This window comes from Strix aluco, chromosome 12 (assembly GCF_031877795.1).
Source record: "Strix aluco isolate bStrAlu1 chromosome 12, bStrAlu1.hap1, whole genome shotgun sequence".
Classification (NCBI taxonomy): Eukaryota; Metazoa; Chordata; class Aves; order Strigiformes; family Strigidae; genus Strix; species Strix aluco.
Window position 1 is genome coordinate 18,219,367 of NC_133942.1, and position 26,542 is coordinate 18,245,908.

Consider the following 26,542-nt stretch of genomic DNA (forward strand, 5'->3'; position numbering starts at 1 on the left):
AAAACATATCCCCTTAAGTACTTTTCCCTTTGGACACAACAGCCCACAGCCATCCTCCTCGCAGACTTGACTGCTGACACTGCATTCAGCCAACAAGAGCTGAAGACAGGCCGAAATCTCAGAGCAGCCCCGACAGCTAAAGAAAATGCTTTCTTTGCAAGTCTTGAACCAGAGCTGACCCAAGTCAACCCAGAAGCTTCTCCCTGAGCTATCTGAGCTCTGGATAAGATCACTTGATGGAGCTCTCTGTATGACCGCAGTTACTTCACCAAAAGCAATGAAAATCTAATTGGCTTAATTGCAAACTGGTCTGGGACCACCATGTCCCTTTCAGCTAATGGGGAATAAGGTGTTACAAAAAAAAAAGTAAATAAATGAGGTGACTTATTCAAAGCAATGCATGGCACTTTTGGATCTTTGGTCCCCTACTTCCTAGTGCCTTGCTGCAGTCTAGGAGATGGCATTTTACTCTCCAGCTCATTCCTTTTAGACTGGGAGGGAGGCATGCAGGGAAGGTACTGCCTGTGCCCTGCTAAAAAAAGTAAATTCCACCTTCACAAGACACGGAAACCCTGTGCATGAGATGGACCCACACAATGATGGATCAGAGAGGACTTTACCCTGAATCACTGAGATTAATGAGCTGAAATATAGGAGCTTTAAAATAAAAGCCATCTCTTCAAAGGGGGAGAAAACCCTACTACCCAGAAACAAGATGCAGTTGAATAACAGCCCAGTGTGTTCCTTTTAATTCATACAGGAGAAGGACATGCCGGTCCAGAGGAACAGCCATATGCATTTTAATGGGATATTAACCCACAGGAGGATACAAGCACTCAGCCTGCCTCATTTCACTGTTTCCCTTTCTGAGAGACCTGAAGGAAGGGAAAAACACACCATGTAACACAGGTCCTGTCCCTCAAAGGAGGATGAAAATACATATCCCTCTACTTCAGCAATATGCAATACAGCAGTAATTTTGCAAGCTGCTGACATGTTAATAACAGCTATAGAAGAGTAACTGGTTGCGTGGGACCATGGCAGAAATGGTCATTTCTCATGCAACACCACATTTTCTTCCATTAGCACAATTCAAATGGCAGGAAAAGTGCCTTCAGGAGCCTTGATGTGATATCCTTCACAGAGAGGGCTCAGACCCTGTTGTGTCAGACCCCACTCATGACAGCCACAGCATTGCACGGAGTAGAAATCAACATTTGCATGTTAAAAATACGATTTTCCATGAGGGAGGAGGGGATGGGAGAGAAGGACATGAAATTTTTGTACCTACCTAGCAAACGGAGCAGCAGGAAAAGCACCCCCAAAGCGTAGGACTTGAGTTCGGGGCTCACGGTTCTGTAGGGAGGAGTGAGGGAGAGAGTGAAATTGATTCTTGTTCTGCTTTGATTAACACACCCTGTGGCCATTCTGTGCTGTCAGCCAGGATGCCACCACCACCTCTTCAAAAAGTCATTAATGGGGTTTTTCTTCTCCCTTCGCCCGAACTGCCTACAGCCCCAAAAGTAATTGCATTGGTGATAAGTTCAGGAATTTAGCTAAGTCATTAATAACAACAGCTAATCTTGTCGTTGGATGAGGAAAAATGAAATTCCCATCCCAGTACATCACCATTTACAAGCTCCCCATCGTGCTTTCAAGGCTCCAGATGTTGAGAATTGGTGGGAGAAAAAACTTTTTGTTCCCAGAGTATTGGAACAAGAGAGAGAAGGGAGGATGACGGACCAAAAGGTTCATTCAGCCTGTTAAATCAAGCCTCCCCAGTGAGGACGTGCTCAAGAAGTCTAGTTTAGTTAAGCATGTGAATTTTTCTTATGCTGGTAAGACAACGGTTGTCCTGCCTTTTGCTACGAACACAACCCACTCTATCACATTAGTGTTACCCTTCAAAGGTGTTTTAAAAAATAATACATGGCTTTCTAATTTGCTCAGCTCAAGGACGCTACTGGCTGAAGTCATCCTCTTGGGGCAGGCTCAGCAAAACCTTTGGAATTTCAGAAAACATTAATTTGGTCTTAAGTCTTATAACTGCATTTTATTTCCCACAGTATATAAAGTCTGGGAAAGCAGGGCAGTGATCCCCATATGACTAGATTCATCACACAGGGGAACTTTAAAGGCCTAAGCTGCCTCTTCCATTAGCTCCTTACAGAGGTCTGCAGGCAGTGCTGCTGGTGGCACCCACGGTGGCAGTGGTGGTCCTGGAGGGCCATCAGACAACACCAATAAAACAGCAAGAAAGAGCAACAGGTTTTAAGCTGAGAAGACCATTTTGATCACCTGCCCTCATCTCACACATTACACTGGCCATGTAACATTGTACCATGATTCCTGCATGAAGCCTGTGACCTCTGACTGAATTTCCACAGAGTTTTCAGGCAGACCCCCAGGCTTAATATAAAGCCTTTATGCCATGAGGCATCTAACCTTGGAAAAATGTTCCTGTGGTTAATGCCTTGGCTCAAATAGGATTCTGCAGTAGGGTGGGAAATGAAGGAAACTGAGTATTAAAGTTTATTTTATGGAAAAAATAGATTACCATGTGAAATATTCACAGTGGGTTTTTAATCAGTGGTGGTGTCCACCAGTCCACCTTTTTGTATTTAAGACCAAAGTCAATCCCCATACCTCAGGGAAGACTAAAAGTTGCCACCTGGAGACATCTCCTTTTCTCACTGACTACAGCACTGAACAAATGACTTGCCTAGACAAGATATCTAATTTGTAGACACTGAAGTTCATTTTTAAATTATCCATAGGAGTTGCCAATACCATTTGTCACTGTCATGGACACCAGGGACACACTCAAAGACCAAAACTTTCTTTTAGCAATCCAAGATGGCAGTTGCAAGAGAGCACGAGGTGTTGTATGCTAAGAGCTCTTCTCCATACATTTTAGTAGCTATCAGTGATTCTGAGGGGAGCGTAGTTACTAATTTGGATGTGTGAATTGTTTATTTCCTACATCTGTGAGCTGAATAGTTTTAATATTCCCTTCACTTTCCTCATTCCCTTGTACTCTTCTTCCTGGTTGGTGACTAGCTTATCTCATTTGAAGTCGAGACGAAGATGTCTCCATTCAGGATCCTACCAGTGCTGGCAGTTCCCTTGAACAAAGAACTCTTCAAACTTCAAATTACTTTTGCCACAATATTTATCACGAGAAATCTGATTTCCCTTTAGCTACTGTAGATGCAAAGAGAGAAACGAACTAGTAGGTGGAATATCTCATTTTGTGTCCTGCAGGGAGACATGCCCTCACAGAGCTGTTCTGTCCAAGATCCACTCAAGAGTGTGTTTCTAATACAGACCTTATTGATTGAATTTTATTGAAATTTTCCAGGCAGCAGAATGGATCTGCTATTTATGCCTCTGGTTATTATTCTCAGCAAGTGACAGCCTGGACAGATAAGTAATTCTGGATAAACGTGAGCTTAGATATATACATATATCATAAGTGAAGTGTTCCATGTATCTGGAAATAACACAAGGACAGCTATTTGAATAAGCTACTTTTGCTCACCTATTCATATTGGTTCAACTCAGAGATGTCCTTCAGACTTTCAAGTTCCTTCTGTTCTTGGACTTGGTCCAGAGTGAAAGAAATTAACCCCCAGCCAGGAGAGTACTGAACAAAGTTAGCCTTTCATTTTTCCATGGTTTCTATGATCTCCAAGCCATCTCTAAAGGTATCTTATTAAGCCATTATGCACTGAGAACATGGGGTTGCAATTCTGCCCCTTTCCTGATGCAGTTGTAATGTCCTTACTACCTGGACTGGAAACTGCATGTATGTATTTCCCTTTCCATGCTAATCCCAGCCTTGGTAATAACAAGCCTGCCACCTTTCTTTGCAGCACCCCTGCAGGGATCTTCTCTGTTTGCAAGCCCAGTCCCTCCTCACTCCCATTTTACCAAAGCTGTACTTGAGCAATTCCTGTATTCTCTCTAGCAGGTCAGTACTGTAGGCACTGAAGTCGGTGGGGCCATGCCACAGATGAACTAGGTGCTACCAAGTGAGATACTGGCTTAGAGAGAAAATGATTTAATTAACACTGAAACAGTGGGGCTGAAATTCAGGCAAAACTCCTTGGGATTTCAAGTTCCCAACTCCTGCCTGCATGTAAAGGCAGTAATGTACGAGAAAGCCTGTGCCCATAGTTCCTCATTTGCTGAGGAGGTTCAAAGTCTTTTGAAAATATGGGCAGCTCTTTAAAGGTTTCTCCACCAGGGAGTGTTTAGTCAAAGGAGGATTTTCTAATGAACTGAACCTCCATTTAAGCCAAAGTCACTGATATGCAGCCAAAAAGGCAGAGGCCAGGAGCTGTGCAGGACCCTCGGCTCCCTGCAGCTCCCAGCAGTACCCCATGGACCCCCCCAGCCCTGCTCCCACCCCAAGAGCAGTCCCCAGCGAGCTGATCGCATCCTGCCCGCAGCGGTCCTACCTGATGAGGATGATGACTGACGGCGTCTGCGCCATGGCCCCAATCATGCTGCAAACGCACATCACGCAGAGGAATGTCAAGAAGGCCTCTTCACAGCCGGGGCTGGGGCATTTGCCGGGAACGACGGTGGCATTTTCGGCAGGGACCGAGGTGAGGCACGAACAGCCACTGAGGTTCTGCGGAGGAGCACAGGGGTTCAGGGGAAGCGAGAGCCGTGGTCCCCGCCACCCGCCCTCTGTAATGAGGGCTTGCCAACAGCAACTCTGAATCCCCCAATGGCCAACTAAGTAACTCCTAAGTGCTTATTTGAGGGGGGTTCAGAAAGGATTTCAGAAGCACATCAACTCTGATGCATGCTACCAGCAAGGGAAAGCTGTCCCTTGGCTTGTTTCTTTTCTTCTGCACCTTTCAAGTCTCTCCCATAAATGTCACTATGACAAAATTATTACCAAGTTATAACGCTTTGGAGGAAAATAAAAAACCAATCTGTGTCCCTGAAACAAGGGAGATCCCCAAATTATGGTCCTAATTACTTCCTTATTTACCTTTGTCCTCTTGGCCGTTGCAATTAAACTGAAGTACATTAAAAGCAGGTAAATCTGCAGCACCCTGAATCCTGGGAAGGAGCCACCCAAGATGGGTGCTGCGGCTCACCAAGAGCTCAAGAGCTGAACTATCACAGCTTGGTGGCACAGACACTGCTGGACTCAAGTGCACTACAGGGCTAGTAAATGACATCTGGTTCAGAGGGATTTGTGTTGAGCTAAAAGCTGAAGTCAGGAGAGATAAACTTTATCAATACGTGATCAGAACAAGGGCGAAATGACTGCATTTTTCTTTGATCTCTCCAGCAAGTGCAGGATGTGAAAAAAAAAGCTTTGTTTGCCAGTTACAGATTTAGGGATTTTTTTTTTTTTTTCTTATTTTCCAACTCACCCTCCTGAATTTCTGAGTGGGGGATGCCAGTGCAATTAAGGCACACAATACTACCAAGAAATCCCTTAACGAATACAGAATGAAACAATCATAAATGATTCATGGCTTCTCTTCATCAGCCCGCTGGGTTTGCAGGTCACATGTTTGTAAGAGGAGTAATGCCATAAAATAAAACATATTGAAAAACAGCTAAATCTCCTCCCCTTCCCCTCTATCACGTTCAAGCAGAAATTCCTTTGCTTTTCTGCTGGGGTCCCCTTAGGACGATACAAAAGCACACTTTCTGGTTCACTGCCTCCAAAGATAAGGATCTGTGGGGATACTACTCCAGCATTTCTGACACCAATCTCTTTCTTCTGCATAGGATTCAAATGATTTTCTTCCAAGTAAGTGCACAGAGGGCAAGAGAGACTGCAGTGCAGAACTCAAGGAGAGCTGGAACACACATGCAGGTGCCTTTCCGGCTGGCAAGCAATAATTAACATAACAAATTTCCTGTGCTGTGAGTTAGAAGCTGCCACCTGAAGGCTCCGAGATGGTGACAATTAGCACCACTGCAGTGGTGCTTGCACAGAGACAACAGGAGTTTGTAATTCCTCGCTCTTACTGCAGCGCATTGCTAGCAACCAGGCTGGCCACAATCCTGTGGATTAAAACCCATCTAAATCCAGGAAGGTACATATCTGCACTAAAATATCCTGGGACAAAACTCCCATCATGGCAAACACACAGAACTGGCTGCTTATTTCTCATGGGCTCTCATCAATGGAGAGAAAGTACCTGTTTCTGGCAATGGTGGGGCAGAGTCTATTCCCACTGGTGTGCTTTTTTACAAAACTCAAGGCAGGTCCCCACCTTCATTGCCTGAAAATTTGCCCCTCAATCCACTTTTTTGACCATTTTGCCCAAAGGTGCTAGTCCAAAGCAGTGTGAGTAGTTTGTACCAACTACATCTGCTTGCTTAGCGCTGCACCTCATCCCTACCTGGGAGATTTTTGATCTTTTATTACTGACACACTATACAACTCAGAGACATCAAACAAGGAAACATCAAAGATGGAGTTTTACTTTTGTCCTGTGGAAAGGCAACTTTTTGCCACCTGTGCCAAATTGCTATACATTCCCTTGTCTGCAACCCCACTGCATTAAACCACACATTATCACAGCCTTCCACTGCCCAGCAGCTTGCACACCCAGATTTTCTGTGTGCGTGTGAAGCTTCACAGATGCAGAGTTTGCACCTTTAACAGCATCCTGAGTTTGGGGTAATTATCTAGGCAAATTACCCATGTTTTTAATTACTCATTCTTTTTAAACCCTGGCTCTGACAGGGAAGGGACAGGCTGGTACTTCAGTGCAAAGCCAGGAGATGCCAGCATGGTAATGCCAGGCTGGAATTTGTGTATCTCCAGCCAAAAGGGTGAGAGAAGTAATGGCATCAAATGAACAAGATACATGGTCAGAGGCTTTGTATAAAAGGGTCATTCCCAGGAATGGCTTGAAAGAGAAAATCCTGAGGGTGCCCGAGCTCTGCCCATCAGCACCGATACTCCTACAGCTTTTTGGACAGGCACACCTCTGCAACCAGCTCAGTAAGAGAGAAAAATGAAAAATAAAAAACTGAGCTACACATTGCTTTTAGAAATTGTTCACAGAGGAAAAGTGGAGAGAGGCAGTCAGAAACATCCAATGCAGTAAAGTTAAATAAAGCATTCAGAGAATTTTATGTCCCAGTAAAAAGCAACCCTTGGCTCATCACAAGCATATAACATTCACAAGACCCTCTAGACAGGTCATTACCTGGATTATGGGTTTAAAACCTGGTTTGGCAATTTGGCTTTGCCTCAGGGCCATTGCATGGCCAAACTGGTCCATAACTCTTGAAAACACCCTTTCCAGAGGATGCTACTGCTTCACTAATCTGTGTTTGAAACGTTACTGCAAAAAAACCCACAAAACAAAGCGATGAAAAGAACCCCAAGATGATGACAAAAAGACAAAATAAGAAAGAATGAGTAAGAGAGAGGGTGAGGGAGAGCGAGGCTTTTGCTCAGAGGTTTGCTCTTGCAGAGCACAAGGTCAGGCAGCTGCAGACTGAAGGGTCAGAGCTGAATTTTCATTACTGTGCTCCTTCTAGAGGAGCCAGAACTTTGCCCCAAACCACACAGCGAGGAGGTCGCTCCCGCGCTCCAGCCACAACCACACCTGCTGTACTCTTGCTAAAGACTTGGTGAACTGGTGAGACACTATTCTGTGTGCCCTGTACAAGCTGGCTTCTTGTTAAAATGATTGTGTTGCCGCCCCAGCTGTTGACTTGTTTCTTGCTGGGAGGAGGAAGAAGAAGAGGGCAGGAGATAACACCTTCACATGTGCCACACACTTGTGGAGTCCCTTGTGGGGTTGGTGAAAGCACCTTGAAACTGTGGTATTTCAAAGGGACGCCTACATCTCTGAGGCTGGAGTGGGAATTGAGGAGAAAAGAGGTTTAAGCAGGATGAGCTCGCAGGTCATCTGGGCTGTGAGGCTGCACAGTGAGCTTGCACCTCTGCTCACCAGCGCTCACAAGCGGTTTGTCTCTTTAGGGCAGGGAGGGAGGTTTGATATCTCCTCAAGATGGAAGGATGAAGCCGTGGAGGGGTAATTGCACGTGGTGAGCACTGATGTCCCTGTAGCCACGAATGGTCACTGTGATGAGGCTGACCTCCCACGGGCTCCACACAGGCAGTGTGGCAGCAGTCATCATGCCTGGCACGGTCCCGGGCAGGGAGCAAGGACCGCAGGAACCCCACCAGTTCCCACCCACGGAAGCAACAGGTACTCATTTTCAGCGTAACCCAGAAGACATTAGCATTTCAGCAGCAAAAAATGGAAAAGCAGGCTTTTAAGATATTGTTAAAAATTCCCCACATCTTCTTTATACAGAGATGATTTAGTGTTTAAGGGTTCTCTAAAGGAAATAAACTCTTAGATATGGAGAACTGAAAAATGCAGAATGTCTTTAGATGGAGTGTCTGCTCCCTTGACAACTGCTCTTACCGCTGCCTTAGAGCAAAGCAGGGAAAGAGAGAGAAGCAAGAGGAGTGCAAGAAATGCTTAAACAAGGGTGAATAAAACCAGGATCTCATCATATGTGTCTAGGAACCAGATTATGGAAAAGAGCAAGAGCAAAAAGAATAACAGGATTGTGCAAGGCAAACACAGGCAGGTGGAGAAGTGGGGAGATGAGGAGCTGCAGAAGAAAAGAGAAGCTGGTCCCACAGCCCAGGCTAGCGAGCTCTCATGGGGGATCTGTGTTCTGCCAGTGGACAACTGTGCAGATCTCCCCTTGTGTTCCTTGCTTCCATGGCGAGGAGAAAGACCAGAGGAGGAGGAGGAGGAGGAGGATGGGAAATCCCATCCCACTCTGTGGGTGACCCTGGCAGACTGCTGCCAGAGTCAGCGGGCATTTATGCAACAGTGAAAAACGAGAGCAGCTCAGGCCCATCTGAGGTATGAGGTTAGCCTTTGGGGGTGTAACCACTGCTGGCTGTAAATGAGCTACTCTACCAGATACGCACTAACCTCACTCACTCGCGCTCACAGAATCGTTCCTACAGGCGAGAGGTCCCAAGGAAAGCCCACTCACCGTGCTGCTGCAGCCAGCAAAGCAGGCAGATAAGTATGTGACCCCATCTGCCCCACAGACTGGAGTGAAGGAATCAGTTTGGCATTCACAGTTGTTATTGCAGGGGGAATATGGGTCCAGAGATGAGGTTGGAGTTGAGCTGTAAGAGAAACAGAAAGAAAAATTAATGGGCAGTGTGATGATATCAGCCAGCTTTTCCAATCATTGCCACACAAAGATGGCTTTGAAGGGGGGTAGTTAAGGTAAACAAATCACAAAAAGCAGTGGGCAGGCTATCTGGGTCCCAGTTTTAAGGAATACTGGCTACAGTCTCTCCCTGGGGACAGAAATGCAATGGCCACTATCCCTCTGCAACAGGGGATCTAATGTGAGACTTGGACTGCCTGGTTTACCCAATGAGAAGCCCCAAGGAAACCTGAAGAGATGCTGCAGCAAATGCTCTGTATTTTACTGGAAAAGTAACTGTGAGGAGCTGAGAGTCTGGAGTTGTTGTTTTCTCAAGAGTTGCCACTGCATACTGAGGAGCACCAGAAAAGAAAATAGAGAATAACTCTCTCCAAGTCCTGTGAATGCTACAGGGCACTGTGTACCTCATTTTTCCCATTAAAATGCACCTGGAGCCACTCATACTCTCTCCTCGCTATATCTGAATTTCCAGGCATCTAAAACCTGGTTCTACAAATTCCCCTCAGGCACTTAGATAATGTACAAAGCAGGGCATGTCCCTTGCTGCCAGAAGAAACGAGACAGCGCAGTGGACCCAATGCTGTATAGGTGGCCATGGGTGCAGATTCAGGGCTGGCATCTTTCGATTCAGTTTGACCGATTTTAGTAAAACTCCATTGTCAGCTGCAGGTACTCAACATTCACAGTGATGAGCGGCATGAAAACATCCCAAACTAAGGGCCCTATACGACATTGCCTTCTATATGCTTGCTCCATATGGCTGTCTAAGGGCCAGCGCTGCCTGAAGGCTGCCTGTCGAGGACAAGAACTTGGCATTTATGTTCATAAGGCTGCGAGAGACCCTGAAACTCTCTGGGGACTCACTTGTTTCCATAGGGAACAGTAACCCCTGCCACAGGTCCTGTGTCACATCCCAGGAACAGGAAAGATACATAGCAAGCTGTGGACACCAGGTTCACCAGCATGGCCATCCTGATGGCTCCCAGAGCAGACAGGCTGAGCTTCTTCACCAAGAGGCCACCCAGGAATATGCCCAGACATGCACATGGGATTGCTGTCATCCCTGCAGGAGGAAAAATCCATTAGCAAGAAGCACGAGCGAGGCTCAGTGAACCATACTATTTCAGCTTTTTACTTTTCATCAGAGAGATCTGTGTGCTAGCATGGGGAAACCTTGTAATGACCAACTGCTGGAGTACCACCAAGCTGAGGTTGCCCGAAAAGAGAAGAACAGATGCAAACGGTTATGTTATCTTTCACAGAGGAATTGAGATCTTCCTCCAGTTCTCATCCATATTGGAGGGAGATGTCAAAATTGCTGAGATTGGCCCACCCTAACCGAAGCAGCAGCATCTCTGATGCTTCCTGCAACAGTTGGCAGACAAATAAAATCAAGAATTTTCCGAGGTGTCTAGAGGTTTTGGATGAGTCCTGCTTGGTATACTTCACAGCAGTCTGATCTTCAGAGATTAGGCAATAGTTGCATTTGAAAATATAAAGTCTCCCTTAAAGAATCTTCTTAAACTGCGAGATGCAAAATCACTGCCGAGAGTGACTCACTGTCCAGGCACAGAAAGGCATTATCACACTAAGCTTGTCTGGTTCACTTTTATCCCTTTGCTGCCAGTTATCTTCCAGACCTTACCTAAGCTGGGCTAAGCTTAGAAGCACATCCAAATCCTGGCATTCCTGGACTCCCATAAAAGCCACATGGTAAATCTGGTAGCAACTTTGTTTAAATTAAACAAGTTGTTGTGAGGACCATGGACGTATTAGTCTCCTTTCCTACTGCTAGGTCAGAAGCAGGACGTGCTCTGGCTCACGGGTGATTCCCTCTTTGCTGACCATCCAGCTGCAATCAGAGGCTGACAGATATCTTAATTGGGTGCTGCCAAGAGAACGGCTGTCATAAACAAATTACTGGGCCTGTTTGGGAATGAGCAGGAGGAGAAAATAAATGAAGATCCTGTCTGTGCATCAGTGTCCTGACAGGGAACGAATGAACATTGAGAAACACATATAAATGTGAAACCTCAGCAGCGTAGCATGGTCAGAGAGAAGAGGCCTTTGAAAGACAACCGGGCTGCACTAGCTCGGGTATTTGAACTGCTGATGGCAGTCCAAGGGGAAAGGAAGGACTAGCAGGAGAAACTGGGCTTCCTAACCCAAATGGAGATGGGCTGGAGAGCTCTGGGTTACCTGAACCATGAGACAAGCAGTTCAATGGGCAGCCCTGTTGCTCAGCGAGCAGCTGCAGTCTAGGGCAACCAAACAGCTCAGTTTGGTTGGGATTTCTGCTCTACTTCAGGGCCATCACCGACTTTCATACCCTGGCTGTATCATACTACTACTCACACAACAGGCTTGGCTATAGGGGAAGTGATTGCAGTGGGGTGCAGTGGAGAAGGGAGGATGACAGAGGTCTGCTCTGGGCTCTGCAGCCAAGGCACAGCTGGAGCCCAGCCCTCACACTCACAGACACATTTCTAGATGTCGTGCAAGTTGCTTTTTGGGCAGCCTAACCTGTGAGACTAGTTGAGGTTACCAGCCATGCTGAACACTTTTAAATGCCTTTGGATGCTGGATATTTGGAGGCCACTGTGGTTACTCACCCAGGAGCTGGTTGGCAGATGAGGTGGTGAGGTTGAACTGCTGCTCCAGGTACTTTCCCAGGAAGGCAGCGAAGCCAGCCACCACTGCGATCTCCATGCAGGCTGCCAGGATGATACAGGTGAAGACGGGATTGGAGAGCAAGTGCTTAGTTACTTTGGGGATCACTAGAAGAGAGAAAAAAGGGAGAAGTGTTTTTGCATAGGCTCTACTTGAGGTTCTGGAGGTGCCTTACTGCTCTCCTGCAGGACAAACTCACTTCAAATCAGAAGTAATCTTCTGTTTTGCACAGACAAGCCGGTTGAAATGTGGCAACACCAGAAAAAAGTGAAACACCAGAACAGTGCCATCTAAAGATTCAAATACCAGGAGGGTGCAAAAAGAAGTCACCTGTTGTTATGTTTGCATCTTACAGATGATTTTGAAATTTTGCAGGATGAGTGTTTTCCACCATCACTTTTGTTTCCCCTACGGGGAAGTCAACCAAGCCTAGTATTCCCTTTCTCCTTCACCTTTCCTTACGTGCTCCCCATGAACAACACTGAGCCAGCCGATGGGTGCCATCAGTACTGTATTCAGTACCACACAGATTCTTGCAAGGTTTCAGACACAAGCTAACCCAGCTCACACTTGGCCTTTCCTTTTCCTGCCATCCAGATTTGCTTCATTTCCTTATTCCCATGTAACACTGGCTCACTTGCTGAGGGACACCTTGCAGCACATGTGTGTGCAAGCTGAAATTCTCCTGCTCAGCCTGGGGCCATGGTCATCCATGTGCATAAGGGACCTCATGCCTGGGACAGGCCTGTTAGCCCATGTGTTCCCATAACCCAGAGCTTCGCCAGCCAAGCAACGCCTTCCATGCAGACCCTACCAGCCTTGGTGGCTGCAAAGGTGGAAGAGGACAGGCTAAGCTATCCACTGTGTAAGATGCACACACACTTGCTTTAGTTTCATGATCCCCTGGCTCCTCCCTCCTGAATCATTAGCGTCCAGAGTCCTCTTCTCCAAGCCCATCTCTATTTCCGATAAGCAAACACGAGTTACCTTACAAAGGGAAATCTGGCTAATGAATCAGGTAGCACATTTTCTACTTCAGCGAACATTTTAATTATTGCCAAGATAACACAGCTTGAAGAAGAGAACATCCCAGTACAGAAGAGAGCCTTGCTTTGTCTCAATATCTGATGACTAATTTCTCCCTGAATTAAATGTGAAAATCATTAAGTTTGAAAATTACCTTGCTGAAGTGCAGTGAAGCCTCAGTGGACCCCTATTTGCATTTTGAAAATCATCCCCCACATCCCCTATGGTGTATCAGGGTCTGGCAGATGACAGATTTCTCTGGTGTTGGCTTCTGTTTACCCTTAGGGCTTTTTTTGGTGCAAAATCTAATTGCACTGGCCTCAGCAAGTGAATGCACAGCTCTCTGACAAGGTTCTGCTTGGGTCCCCTTGGTTCTTTCTTGGAGTGGAGGGGAGAAAGGGTTATAATTAGGTTTGAACTAACATTTTTGGAAGGGGCCACTCCACAGTTTCTGGTCTCTTTAGATCACAAATGTTTTTTCACGCTGTATAAAATTCTTGCTTCCTGAGGATTTGCTGAACATAATGAAGGTGCAGGAGGCATAGTATATTTTAGTAGAACGGTGGAAAAAAAAAAAGAGAAAAAAATACTGGGAGGGAGGAACGGGGGTGGGGGATTCAGACGTGGATAGATCTCAGAAGCCACCTGCTGCCTCTTTCAGTTCTTTGGTGGCCACCTACAGAATTTCCTCTTCTTGCCAAGGAAAGGAGGGAAAATGCAAAGGTGGACTTGGCAGCACTGAGCTTGAAAAGCCATATTTAAGGTATTAATGCCTGTTGTGTCTCTGGAGTTCAGTTTGTTCGAGATTAATGGATTCCTCGAGATGTAGCTTTGTGCCAATTCCAATGCAAAGACACAAAGGTCTACCTTTAACTTTATCCACAAAATACTAACAATGACAGCCTGTCTTTTGCAGGAGGGAGTTAAGATCATGGACATTTATTTCTGAAGTTGGCAAAGCTGTTACCCAACCATCATGCATTACCAAGGTCAAAATCCATCCTTTGTACTTGGGGATGGACAGTAAAAATGTTGCAGAGTTATTATACCATCTCACACAAGAGAAGAGGCCCTTGTGACTGCCTTGCCTGGCAGTGTTGGGCTACAAGTCCCACCACTTCATCATTGCTTCTTCTCCCTGTGCGTCCAGCTGTGAGCTTTTTGGGACAGGTCCTGTCCTTCACTGCATGTTTGACCACCATCTACTGCAACAGGGCTCTGTACCAGCTGGAGGGTACCCAGTGCAAAGAGTGCAGAGGCAAGGGAGGCAATGCCTGGCAGCCTCCACCATCTCCTCAGCCAGGGCCAGCTCGTTCCCTTTCATTTTCTAAGGGAAATGACAGGAGGCTCCCCATAGAAATGAATATCCTTTCATCTTGCTACTGCCACCCGTTAAGATGAATCATTTGACACCTGCTGCTGCCTTATCTGTCTCAGTTCTTGGGGTGAAATACCTCTGGGAACAAGATTAGAAGTCAGCAGTGAAGTTTAAAAATCTCTCAATAGATTAGAGTGACGTGCTTTCAGCTGCCTGGCATATGGTGCTGGGTATGAAGGAATGGAAAATGTCTGATACGGGCCAGTAAAGCCCTGGGGAACACAACAGCTAAGCATGGTGCTTCTTCACTGGAGCCAATCCCAGCAAAAGTCATGATAAACGTTACCCTGCATCCTTGTTGGCCCAGAGGTTAGCTGCACACTTTGTAGCAGCACTTTGGAGCTATAAATCTGATGTGGAAGCCCATTCACCAAATGAGAAAAGGGAAAGGTCTTTTGGATTCAAAGGAGTTTCAAAAATCTACTTGTGAACCCACGAGCTGTATCAGACACAGCACAGAAAGACTCACCCTCCTACACTCAGAAGGACCAGCTCATTTAATGTCCTTATCCCAGTGCACCCAATACACTACAGAAACAACATCAGAAAAGCAATTCTCATTGCCATTGCAAGGTACACTGAGAAGAACAAGAAACCTCAACCTCTTTTCACTGCTGTAGTACTTAAAGCCCAACGCTTCAGACTATCCACGTGCAGCCTTGGTCATACGATCATCCATAGGTTGGAAGTGACCCAGGAGGATGTCCCAAATCTCTCCAACAGCTCTGCCAATCCCTTGACTTCCCACCTTTTAACACTCCTAGCAACACCCATGCCAAGGCATCAAGCATCCTCCCCATCTCCTGCTGTGGGGCCAGCTGTGGGTGACAGGCCATGGGCTTGTCAAGCAAACACACACACACCAAGTAGCTTTGATTTGTCACTAAACATCAGGGAGTACCGGGGATAATTGGCAACCTCATTACATGAGGTTTAACTACTCTCCAGAAACGACAAACTATAATCATCACGTTGGTGCTTGAAATGAATTGTTTGGAACATTACAATCACCAAGGCCCCTTTTTCCAGTTGGAGCACCCTACAGAGACATGTTTTCAATTTGCAGTAAAGATGAGGAACACAGAAATCAAAGTAATAAATTAGAGGGAGGTTTAAAGCCCAGTCCACCTAGGACAGTGCAGTGAGGGAAAGGCGAAATGTAGTGTTGAGCCAAACGCTACTTTCTAATAGCAACGTAGGCAGCAAGCCTCAGATCTGAACAGAAAACAAAAGGCACAATCTCCACCTGGCTTGAGGAATAACGGATGAAGAAAACAGTGCAGGCAGCAAGAAAAGAATACCTTCTGGAAAGAGGCAGCTCCTACAAAAGAGAAGATGGAGTAAGTCTAGAGGCGCTGAAGATATGTCATATGAGTTTAATATGCTGAAGTCCATGTGGTCTTGGCAAAATTAGTATCACAAAGGATATGAAGGAAAAGGATGATACCGTGTCAAAGAGGCTTCTTGACAGATACAAGCTTGAAGCAATAGCAATGTTCTTATGGAAGGAAAGCAGGCCTTCTAGTTTATCATCTTGCTCCCAGCAACCTCCTTTGCTCGATTTCAGAGGGGTACGTAAGCCTCCCTCACCCGCATCATGGAGATCACGGCAAGGCACAGAATCTTTTCAGAGACAGACATACTCTGCCTGACCTCAGCTGCTGCTCAGCTTCTGCCCTGAAGCATGCAGGCTGAAGGCCTTTCTGAATTAATCAAAGCTTCTGATAACAAGAATGCTGGCTTTGAAACAGTCAAGAAGAACCTGCCAACAAAGCCCGCATCCTCATGAAATCCAAGCCAAAGGAAACTTGGGAGACTGACGGGACCTGATGTGGGGCATTTTATGATCAGCCACCTCCCCCTTATCTATGATTAGGATTTCTCAGCAAGCCTTTTAGATGTTGGTAGAGAGCCAAGACCCAAATCCAAAAAGGCATTAAGGTTGTGGTACCCATCTGGATCAGGGTCAAAGACTCACCGCTATGGCCATGAGTGGAGGTACAGATGGAGCCCTCTCCAAAAGCTTGTCACTATGGATTGCAGAGCCATGAATTTAAAACTAGCCATCAATCCAGCTCAATCCTATGAACTCCTACCGAGGACTACAGGCTCTCCATGGCCCAGGACCCCTCTGCATAGCCGGGAGCTTCTGGCCTAGTGTTGTGTGTCTGCTCCCAGAGAGCACTTTTGGGGAGAGAAATCCAGGATTCAGAGCAGCTCCCTCTCTAGGTATTCAGCAGATTGGTACACAGAGCAGGAAGGAACCGAACAGAAGACAAGACAGCTGTCAGCTGTACATCCCAGCTCTCCTACGCTCTTGGAAATGAAGCTGGACAGAAACCAAAATGTTTCCAAATCTAGGGAATGTGCAGTTTTGAAATTCATTTAATTCCACTGTGAGTTTTCTTTTAATTCCTTGTGAATGAGCTTCTCTCTCCAAACCTGAAGGATTCCATATCAATTTCAATCCTTTTAGGTTTTTAATCTTTCTCGCTAGACAGACAGGCAGAATGTAATGAATTTCTGGTTTAAATCATTGCAAAACAAAATGCATTTAGAGCAGAATGTTTCAGGGGTGTTAAAGATAAAGCCAAGGAAGCATTTTGAAACCAAATTTCATCAAAAGTGACCACTCAATTCAGTAGAAGTGACATTTCCATATGAAAAGAAATGATTTTAACAAAATATTTCCAAGCACATCCTGGAGCAGGTGGTGGGTTAGAGGCAGCATGTTAACACCAAGTGGGAGGGCAAATGCCGGACAGACATGAGCAGAGGGCACAGGTGCCCTGACATACCTGAGCATCGTCTCTGGCCCGGAATAGCAGAGAGGTCCCCAAAGCAGACCAGAGGTAGGAAAGCAAAGCTGTGCCCCCAGGACAGCAAGGACTGCTGCACCTCACGCCTGAGGTGCTTTCACAGACCATAAGGAGAGCGCAGGGCTGGAACAACTCTGCCAGGCTGCCAGCCGAGAGCAAAGAGCAATGGCAGCATTTATCCATCCTCTTCCCTGCTCTTAATCCTTCATTTGCCTGTGCTCCCAAATGGATTTGTGTTGCCTAACTGAAATACCAATCAGGTAAAGCAGAGCAGCATTCACACACCAGTTCAGCAATGGTAAGCACCTCCCAGGACCGTCCTTGAGCCATCATACCCCTGCCAGTGCTGCTGTGCAGAGCTGCCATGGCAGCCACCCGCCGCCTCTGCTGTCTTTGATTGCCTCTTCACCTTGTGCCGTTCAAAGGCACAGTCTTCATTTCAAGTTCGAAGCTCCTCTTAAGGATGCTTCTTTTCCTGGCATGAAAATACCCCACATGAAGAGATGCCGTGGCTTCCCAAAAGTTGGGCCCTCCCTCCTATTTAGACCTTGATAGAGATGTAAGAGACTTTCTGATACTTTGAGCAGGTTGCTTTTATATTAGTCCTATCTTTTCTGCATGCTAAGGCTAGAGACAGGCAAGGAATCTCACCCAGCCCTGCATCTCACTGTCTTTCAGCAAATCTTGTAGCGTCTTGAGCATCTTCCCACATGCCAGCCATGCCATGTCGCTAGCTGACAGCCATGACCCAGCTGGGAGCATGTCTCCAACTGACACCACCCCACCTCCTCTCCTGCCACGTCCACTCAACTTGTAGCAGTCTCTGCAATGCCAGAAGAAATAAAAATAAAATAAAATAAAAAATAACCAAACCCCTTCAATAGCCAAAAAGGAGACTCTGGTCAGCCTCTGAAGATGCACCATAGATACACTGTGTGTTCGCACAATCGGTACAGAGAAACAACTCTTCCTCCCCATACTGTGCACAAGAGATGGATGATCCTGCACCTCCATGCAGACATGGACTTATGCCTGGCACACACCTGCCCAGGACCAAGCTTCAGAGAAATGCTTGCTAAAAAGGAGTCACAGTTATGGTCACACAAAGCCCAATGAGCATTTCCACCCACAACCCCACGTGTAGGTACATCCTCTGCTGTTCAGCTTTGCAAATACATGCAAACCCCAAAACCCATGACAGGACAGAAGACATGACTATGCATGCACATTTGTATTTTTAATTTCTGTATATAATCACTAGTCCTTTTTAGCCTTGGAAAAAGGCTAAATGGTCTAACTTTCCCCAAAGGAAACTTTATAAAATCAGCAAACAGATTAAGGATACCAGGTGCCACCACATAGGAATGCATGTATATATTTCAGCTGTTGGCAAAATAATGTATATACACAGCAAGGTTCAAGCCATCACCTTAAACACTGCTCATCAAGAATGAGTGAGGCATGTTTGCCTTCCCTTGCAGTACGTGCCTGAACATCTCCAGGCAGACACTTAGCAAACATGACTCTTGACCACGTTCTGACTGTGACAATAGCAGCAAGGGACTTGAAAGGAGATGTCAGCTACCAACACTGTGTTGCCTCTGACAGCCTCAAAGGCATAACTAAAAAGGTCATTCCCCATCTTATTTGATGTGATGCAAATTGTATTTCAAAGTCCATCTACAGAGACTTCTGGAATACTGCCTGATTCAAAATAGGGTTACCTGCAATGAGAAGGCTAACATGGAAGACTGTGGTATCTCCTGATGTAATCAATACTTAGAAGCATATGGATGTGGCAGTTTAATTTCCCTACTTCAATGAGCAACAGATGCTCTAGGAATGCTCCCATGGCCTCCCTGTGTGCAAGAAACTCAGCTTGCTCAGCACCATCCTTGGGCAGAACTGTTGCCCCTCCAAGCAGCAGGGACATGCCATATTCTTTCATTTTTCTATAGGAAAACCTGCAAAAATTTCCAGTGCCCATTCCAAAAACTCAGTGGCTGGAAGCAAATGCTCCGATGAGTCCACGACAAAAGCCACAGAATTATCCAAACGGATGTACCGTGGGAAAAGCTCATTCCTCAAACTTGAGAAAATCCTTGCAACAAGGATGAAAGGATGAAAAAATTAATTTTACTGACAAATTTTCAAACAATTTATCCCTTTACCTTTCTTTTGAATTTTCTCATCAAGTCAAAACTGCACATCTTTGACCCTCCCTTAATGAACAACCACATCAACTATTCAAGGCATTTTTATATTTAAGAAAACACTTTTTTCCCCAAAGTCTCTTTTTCCTTCCCACCCGCACCTCATTCAACTACAAATTAAGGCAACTGCACAGGGAGTAAGTGATTTTCTCCTCATTTATCTAAATGCATTAGGCAGTAATGAAACCCACTCTGCCACAGTGACAGAGAGTGGGAAGCAGCCACCAGTGAGTGCTACAGAACCGCCCTCTCAGATAAAGGATTTTCCAGTGCAGCCTACAGAAAGGATATCTGCCCACACTCTCCCACAGAATGCTGGATCCTTAGTTGACCTTAATTAGAGCCAGCTCCATTTCCATCACTGTGGGACATGACGAGGGATTTTCTACTCTGATTTGCTACAAGCCATACTCTGCCCTGCCACTTTGCTGCTATTCTGGGATGGTATCTACCTCTTCCCCATCCCAGTTTAAGAGCTGCAGTGGTGCCCAGCACTCATTGCTTTGTATCTGGGATTGCACTAAGCTGCAGCTCAGATGCTGGGAGCTCCCAATTTCTTTTAACTACCCTTGATGGCTCGCTCTCCATGTTGGGAGGCAGAGTGGAGCAGGACAGTAGACTGGAAAGTAGTTCACAAATTGCTCTGGCAGCTGTGTTCCCCTTCATTTTTTTTTATCAACGCTACAGGACTATCATGCATTTCTGAAGCTTTGTAGTTTAAAAAAACCCCAAACCTTTCAAGTAGAACAAAGTCTCTCTAAAATGAGAACAATGCCAGAGATAATTAGAAGCTAGGGACTGAAATTTCAGGATACTGAGGTTTTTTTGGGGGAGTAGAGGTAGATAGCCCAAATCAGAGACCAATAATAAATCCAACCAGCTGTTAACCTGTTGCTGACTCACAGAAAACATGACAAGAGCCAGTGTCTCACCTCGCAGCTGCTGGAAGCAGGTTGTGCTGCTCTCCCCGTCCAGCGCATGCCGCAAGACCCCGTTGCTTGGCTTGGGTCTCTCGTAGTCCCTCTCGGGAAGCATGGCCTGCTCGCTCTCTCCGGTGTGCTCCGGCCTTGGGGGCAAGGACTGCGGGAACCCAAACATCGGCAGGGACGAGAAGAAGAGTAAGGCACCACACAGCAGGAAGCCTCCCCACCATGCACCGATCCACCGAGGGTCGTCTGGGGTTATGTCCAGCTTACCTGCAAGGGCACACACACATGTGTCAGTGGCTTGGCCGTGGGGAGGGGAAGATGACAGTGTTAATGATTCTGTAGGCTGGAAGATGGTTGCTGGGGGATTTGTTGGCTGGTGAGGGGCTCCCAGACACTAGGTGGGGAGCCACAGCGCATCCCACAGCCATACTGTGTGAGCCACCAGTGCATAATGACCTCCATATCCAAGAGGTCCTTCGGACAAGCACCCATCACCTTGTCTATCCAGCTTCTGCAACATCCTGTAACCAGGGATGCTCTCCAGTGTCTTTGGCTCTGCCAGCTTTAGGAAGCTGCCATATACCAGTCAGCATCCCCTGTGCTGGCACCAAGGTTTTGGACATCACTGTCCCAGCATGTCAAATGTGCACACACAGCTGACATACCTAGTGGCACAAAGACCTGCATGGAGAAGAAGCAGCATAGACAAGGACATTGCATCTCCATCCCGGATTACCCTTTTTTTCCAGCAGGTCAATGCTCTCCCTGCTTTGACTTCACAGCCCTTTTCAGCAAAGGAGAGATGGGCATTTGAGCTTTATGAGCACTTGTGATTGTGTGGAGGGTGAAACAGTCCTAAATATCGGAAAAAGAAACCCATCCACTGCATCAAATGGGCTCAGAAAGGTAGAGAAATCATCAGAAAATGAAGAAAAGCAAAGTAAAAGGCAAGAGTATCTTGTAGGCCATCACTCAGCAGAGACAAGGAAAAAGGCGGCTCTGGAGCCAGTTTGAGGGAATAAAAATAAGCAACAAGAAAGAAGAAACTGGAAGCTGGCAGAGGGTGCCCAGCGCTGGAGCTGACTCCCAGGGGAGACCCGGGCCTGCGTGGCTGGAATAACAAGCTCCTCCGTTCATGATGTCTGTCTGGTTACCGCCACTCTGAAAAATCTGTCTCAAGTGAGGCAATCAAGTTGTCTCTTGAGCAGAGACGGAAGGAAACTCTTTTCTCCTTAGGGAAAATAACACATAGCTCTCAAATATATATAAAGTTTGAAAAATTGTGTTTTGGAGGGATTGGATTCTTCTGCTGTTATTTCCTCCTGCCTGAAGTGCATTTTTTTCAGGTTCTTGGGAACACAGCCACGTGAAGAGCCACATAAACCAAGGTCGTCTTCATATCCCTTTCCTAAAATAGGTCCTGTATGGAAAGCAGCACAGCAGCATGCCGTGGCATCCCACACCTCCTGCCCGAAATGAGGAGCAGGACAAGGCTCAACCCTCTGGAGCTCGATCTTCTCGTGCCGCCCTGAGCTGCAAGGCAGAGCCAGCTGCCACGCCGAAACTCCTATACAAAACCAGATGGAGGCCATGCATGCCTCAGCCTTCACATGACAGCAATGGACCATGGCCAAAGCCAGCTGGACCTGCAGCTGGAAAGCACTATACCTTCCCTCTGACCTGCTGAGCCACAGCCCCTCCAGGCTTCTCAGTGATAACACTCCACCGTTCTCCTCTGTGGCTCTTTATGTGTCTGGGGCTTTTTGAGCTGTAAATACGGAGCAACATCTTATGTTAAAAATAGACAGATCACATCATTTCAGCTAGGCCAGCATCTTGCCTCTGAGCATCTTGCCTCTGATGGTAATCAGCTACAAATGCCCAGAAAGTCCACAAGAATAAAGTCAACATATACCTGATATTATTCTTGTGATTTGTGGCTCAGGGGATTTCTAAGCTACATTTGGTGTCATGTTCATTTTTTCTTCTATAAACACATCCAATTGTTTTTGAATCCATTTGTAGACTTTGAATACCCTACAGTGAGGAGTTCTACAGCCTCACCTACTCAGAGAAGAAGTATCTTCTTCTGCACATTTGTATTCTGGAGTAAATTATACTTAATGGTCAAATATGTAACAGGGTTCAAACAAGCTTCACTGCCTACAGGACTAAATGACTCTGACATATCTTTGCTAAAGTCAAGGAATGACAAGGGGCCATGTGGTGCTTGACCAAGCTGCAGCTAAAAGTCTCAGCCATCAAAAAAAAAATACTTCTTTCCTGTTCGTTTGATATTATTTAGATTTTTTCATATGTATGCAAGACCAAGAAAAGGCAGTAGCACTTTTCCAGATTTGCACAATTCTGCTCTGAGTCCTGCAAGGTTCAGCTCCATTGAAACGCATCCTGTGAAGATGTATTTGCAACATCACAGAACTAGAATACACCCTGAAAGGGGACAATACCCCTGCGGCAGGATAAGAGTCTGTGGTATCAGATGGAGCTGAGAACTGTAGAAAAAGCATCTGAACAACTGAGGGAAAAGAATGAAGCACCAGGTTTGCAGACTACAGCCAAAGAAAGGGCTTGGAGAGCAGCAGAGAACAGCCTGTCACACATTGCCCTCTAACGACAAAGAGCGCATAGTGCAGGTAGCAATAAAAGAATTTGCAGATTTTTTTCTTAATGTACAAAAAGACAATTTGCAAACAATTTGTTTTAATCCAAGTGCAGATTCAAGGTGAGCAATAATTAGCACTGCTCTGGGAAAAAGCAATATCGCTGTGGGGCTGAATCTGTCCATCCAGACAGGGTCATTTGCAGAAGGTGCCGGGCATAGGTCTTACTGCTGTGCCTCTAGCAGAGAGCCTGGACTGCCCTCCCAGGTCCGGGGGATGGCAGCTCTCCAGATTTCATCCTGTGCTCTGGACACAGCTTCCCCGGCAAGACTATGTCCATGGCTAGCCAGTGTGCCCTGCCACAGCGATAGTTTAAGGTGTCCTATAAGAGCTAGGCTGAAACTCATCTCGCAGTAGAAAAGCCCATGGAGGGGAACAAATTTTAGTTGCTATGAATCTGTTATCTATGGGGATAGAGTTGAAAACTTTTGAATTCCAATCATAAAACCCTTTTAAAAGTGACACCCATACATGCAAAAGGCACTCAAGATGGAACAAGAAGCAGTTTCCTGCTTGTGAGCATCAACATTTTTGTCCTGCTGATACAACATTAGCATATTCCATTTGAAACCAAACCCAGTTCTCCTTACTTGTGTCAATGAAGACAGCATCCACATAGATTTTGGTACAAAAGGAGCCCAAGATAAATCCACAAGCTGGTCCAAATACCAGCATCGTAAACAGGATCCCTACAAGGAGAGAGAAAAGAGAAAATCAGTACTAGACAGGTTATTCACTGCAAGTTGTTCTGCTTGTCTCCTGCAAGATGCTATTGCCCTACTGATGCCAAATAGAAAGGGACATATCTCTGTGTCGAATGCTTCAGGCAAAAGAGCACCCTAAGTGCTTTTTGCTTTTCTGCATCTCTTCAGGAAAAAGAATAGATGGAGCTGTGGTAATGCTGACAGATTTCTACTGAGCTGAGAAGACAGTGTGGATGTATACTGTGTTTTGGTCGGCTGGCTGCTCTAAAGGATGTCTTACTCAAAAGCACAAGGTAAAGCACACCTGTCTTCTCCCCATGGGGAAGTCTTTACCTTTGCCACCTCCATCTAAACTCCTGGTAGACAGGGATATTTTCAGAATTTAGGGTCAGCAAATCTATGAAATGCAGCATTGTCACAGACTGCTGGATAAAGTTCCTTTACAGAAGTAGGAGCACTCTTCCCAATTTGTGAAGCCCTTCTCCCTATCATACCCACATGACAAATATTCTCCAAGGTGTACAGCTCTTCCAGCCTCTCACAACTGCTTGCTCCTCCTGCAAAACCTGCATGAAATTGCCAGTGTAATGCCAGGCAAAGAGCTATTATGAATGAATGACTTATTTGCTTCTGTACAATATTTAGAAGCATTTATTCTCACTCCCACTTTGGCCCTCAAACAGGAATGCTACAGGTACACTGACAACTCTCAAGTATCCAGGACAGAAAGGCAGGGGGACACAAGGATAACCCAGAAAAAGAAGCAGTAAAGATAATATAAAACATTTGTAAATTAGACAATAGGAACATTTTTGGCACCTTCACATTTGGGACAGAAAAACAACAAAAAGTCCCCAAGGACCCTTGTAAATGGCTTTCTGAAGGAAGCAGGGGCAAGTCTGAGCAGCACAGGGTAGAGTACTGCTGACGAACTCCTGTGCCTGGTGAGGAAGGCAGCTCTTCTGGACCCTCGGCCAGTGATGTGCCAGCCTGTGCTGGCACCAGTCTTGGTGTTGCTGCACTTCAGAAACGTCCCATGAAGGAGTTTATTCTCATGTGGGTGCTTTGCTCACTCACCTTCGGCAGCGGGGTACATCCCACATCTCCCTTCAAATCTCTCTGGGAGTGTTGCCTGGCACCTTGGTGCATTTGTAATGCACTTCACCACAGCTATCTCAGCCCTCAAGTTGCTTAACTGGAAACTTTAATTCCCAAGTTCTCTCTCTGTGCATTTCTCAGGAGTTGGAGAAATGATCAGAGCTGCAAAATATTCCCAGAAGACCACCAGCCCTATGCAAGGCAAACCATACCTGCTGATGACAGCTTAGCCAAGCAGAATAAGCTGGTATGGTCAGAAATAACTTCACCTTCGTTTTTAAAATGCAGATCACAAACTAATTCCTCCAGGTTTGTGGCACCATGACTTGGCTGGATTAATATGTAGGTACAAAGCAATGGTGTCTCCAGCCAGTCACCCGTGCAGAAACCCAGCACATTAATGCCTTCACGGCTATCACCTACAGAAGCCAAGAGGGAGAAATAAAGGTGGTGGGAGAAAAAAAAAGTGTCAGGTTGTCTGAGCTGCAGTAACGAGTCACTGCTATCAGGACAGCGGCAGAAGCTGCCATCCCTTGCCCCGTCTCAGCTAAACTCAAAGCTGCAGCAGTGGCACCGCATTGCAGCCCATGCTGCCAGCTTAAATTAGTCCCCAGGGTCTCTGCCCATGATGTTCATGCCAGTAGTGGAGCAAAATGTCTCCCCTCCTGCAGTCACCTTGTCCCCAGGCATTGGGTTTGTGGTCCACGATTCAGCAGTAAGTCGGCGAATTTGTGCTCCTCAATCAACAGAGCTGCTTAGGAAGCCTGTGTCTTGCTCCCCTGGGGATCTATAAAGCCTCATGTGAGAGATCCCAGCCCTTGGTTACCTGCAGAAGCACTTCATGGGATGTGAAATCAGGAAAGACACAGATCAGGCGAGCAGGGAAAAGGGACTTCTTTTCCCAGCACACCCAGCACCATCTCCCTCCTTCCCAGCACCAAGGCCTGCCCCACTTGGGGCTAGAAAATTTTCAGTGACATTTTATAAAATACCCACATCACATTGTTTTTGGTCACTAGATGGCATTAGTGCCTGCCATTCATCCCACAAGTGCCATGTGGAGTAGGCTGGGTGATTGTGCAGTCCACCCCAGCTCCCCAAACACAATCGCTTTACCGGGGGTCCTACAGCCCCCGGGAGGATCGTGCTGATGGCAGGGTGCTGTCTTCACCCCTGTACCAGCCATACATGCAATCAGGCTGTGCCTTTGGCAGTGCGCGTGCAGGAAATCACAGATTTTAGAACAAACTGTTGAGCTTTTAGTCAAAGAGTTAAAACAGACAACATCTAACAGAGGAATGGCCATAACTATTAATCTAATAACAAGCTGACAACCAAAGATCTGGTTTACCTTTGATGACTAAACGTTAATCATTAATTTCTATGTAATTATGGTCAAGCATGCACGGACACCCTGGGCCTCACACAGGTTGGAGCAGCACCTGGGGCAAACTGAGCCCATCATTCGGATGAGGAGCCCTTGGATTTCAGCAGGAGTCATGACATTGCTCCCTAAAAGGACTCAGGGGAAGGAAAACCCAGGCAGACCTGAGCACCTCCTCTTTCCCAGTCGCAGATCCTCAGCCCAGAGCCTGGTACCCAGCACCCAGAGAAACCTGCTCCTCCAGAACTGCCTGAAGGTTCACATCTGCAGGGATGACCCCCCTGAAGGAAGGTTGCTGGGGACACCAAAGCACCCGGGGCTGTGACAGGTTCCCACAGGTACCAAGGAGCCAAGGTGGCTGCCGAACTGCTGTGCCATTGATGGGACCTGTGTGTGCAAGCAAAAGGACTCTGTGGCCAACAGACAGCTC

General features: G+C 46.4%; 1 protein-coding gene across 1 annotated transcript in view; it reads right to left on the bottom strand.

The window, feature by feature from the left end:
* The window catches only part of SLCO3A1 (solute carrier organic anion transporter family member 3A1), a 148,156-nt gene that overhangs the window by 12,380 nt on the left and 109,234 nt on the right, over positions 1–26,542 (bottom strand). The window contains exons 3-9 of the mRNA XM_074837329.1: positions 23,517–23,615; positions 20,249–20,512; positions 11,823–11,987; positions 10,075–10,273; positions 9,025–9,163; positions 4,464–4,639; positions 1,292–1,356 (exon numbers count right to left, since the gene is read on the bottom strand). Coding sequence (XP_074693430.1) covers positions 1,292–1,356; positions 4,464–4,639; positions 9,025–9,163; positions 10,075–10,273; positions 11,823–11,987; positions 20,249–20,512; positions 23,517–23,615 — 1,107 coding nt within the window. The remainder of the gene's footprint in view (positions 1–1,291; positions 1,357–4,463; positions 4,640–9,024; positions 9,164–10,074; positions 10,274–11,822; positions 11,988–20,248; positions 20,513–23,516; positions 23,616–26,542) is intronic.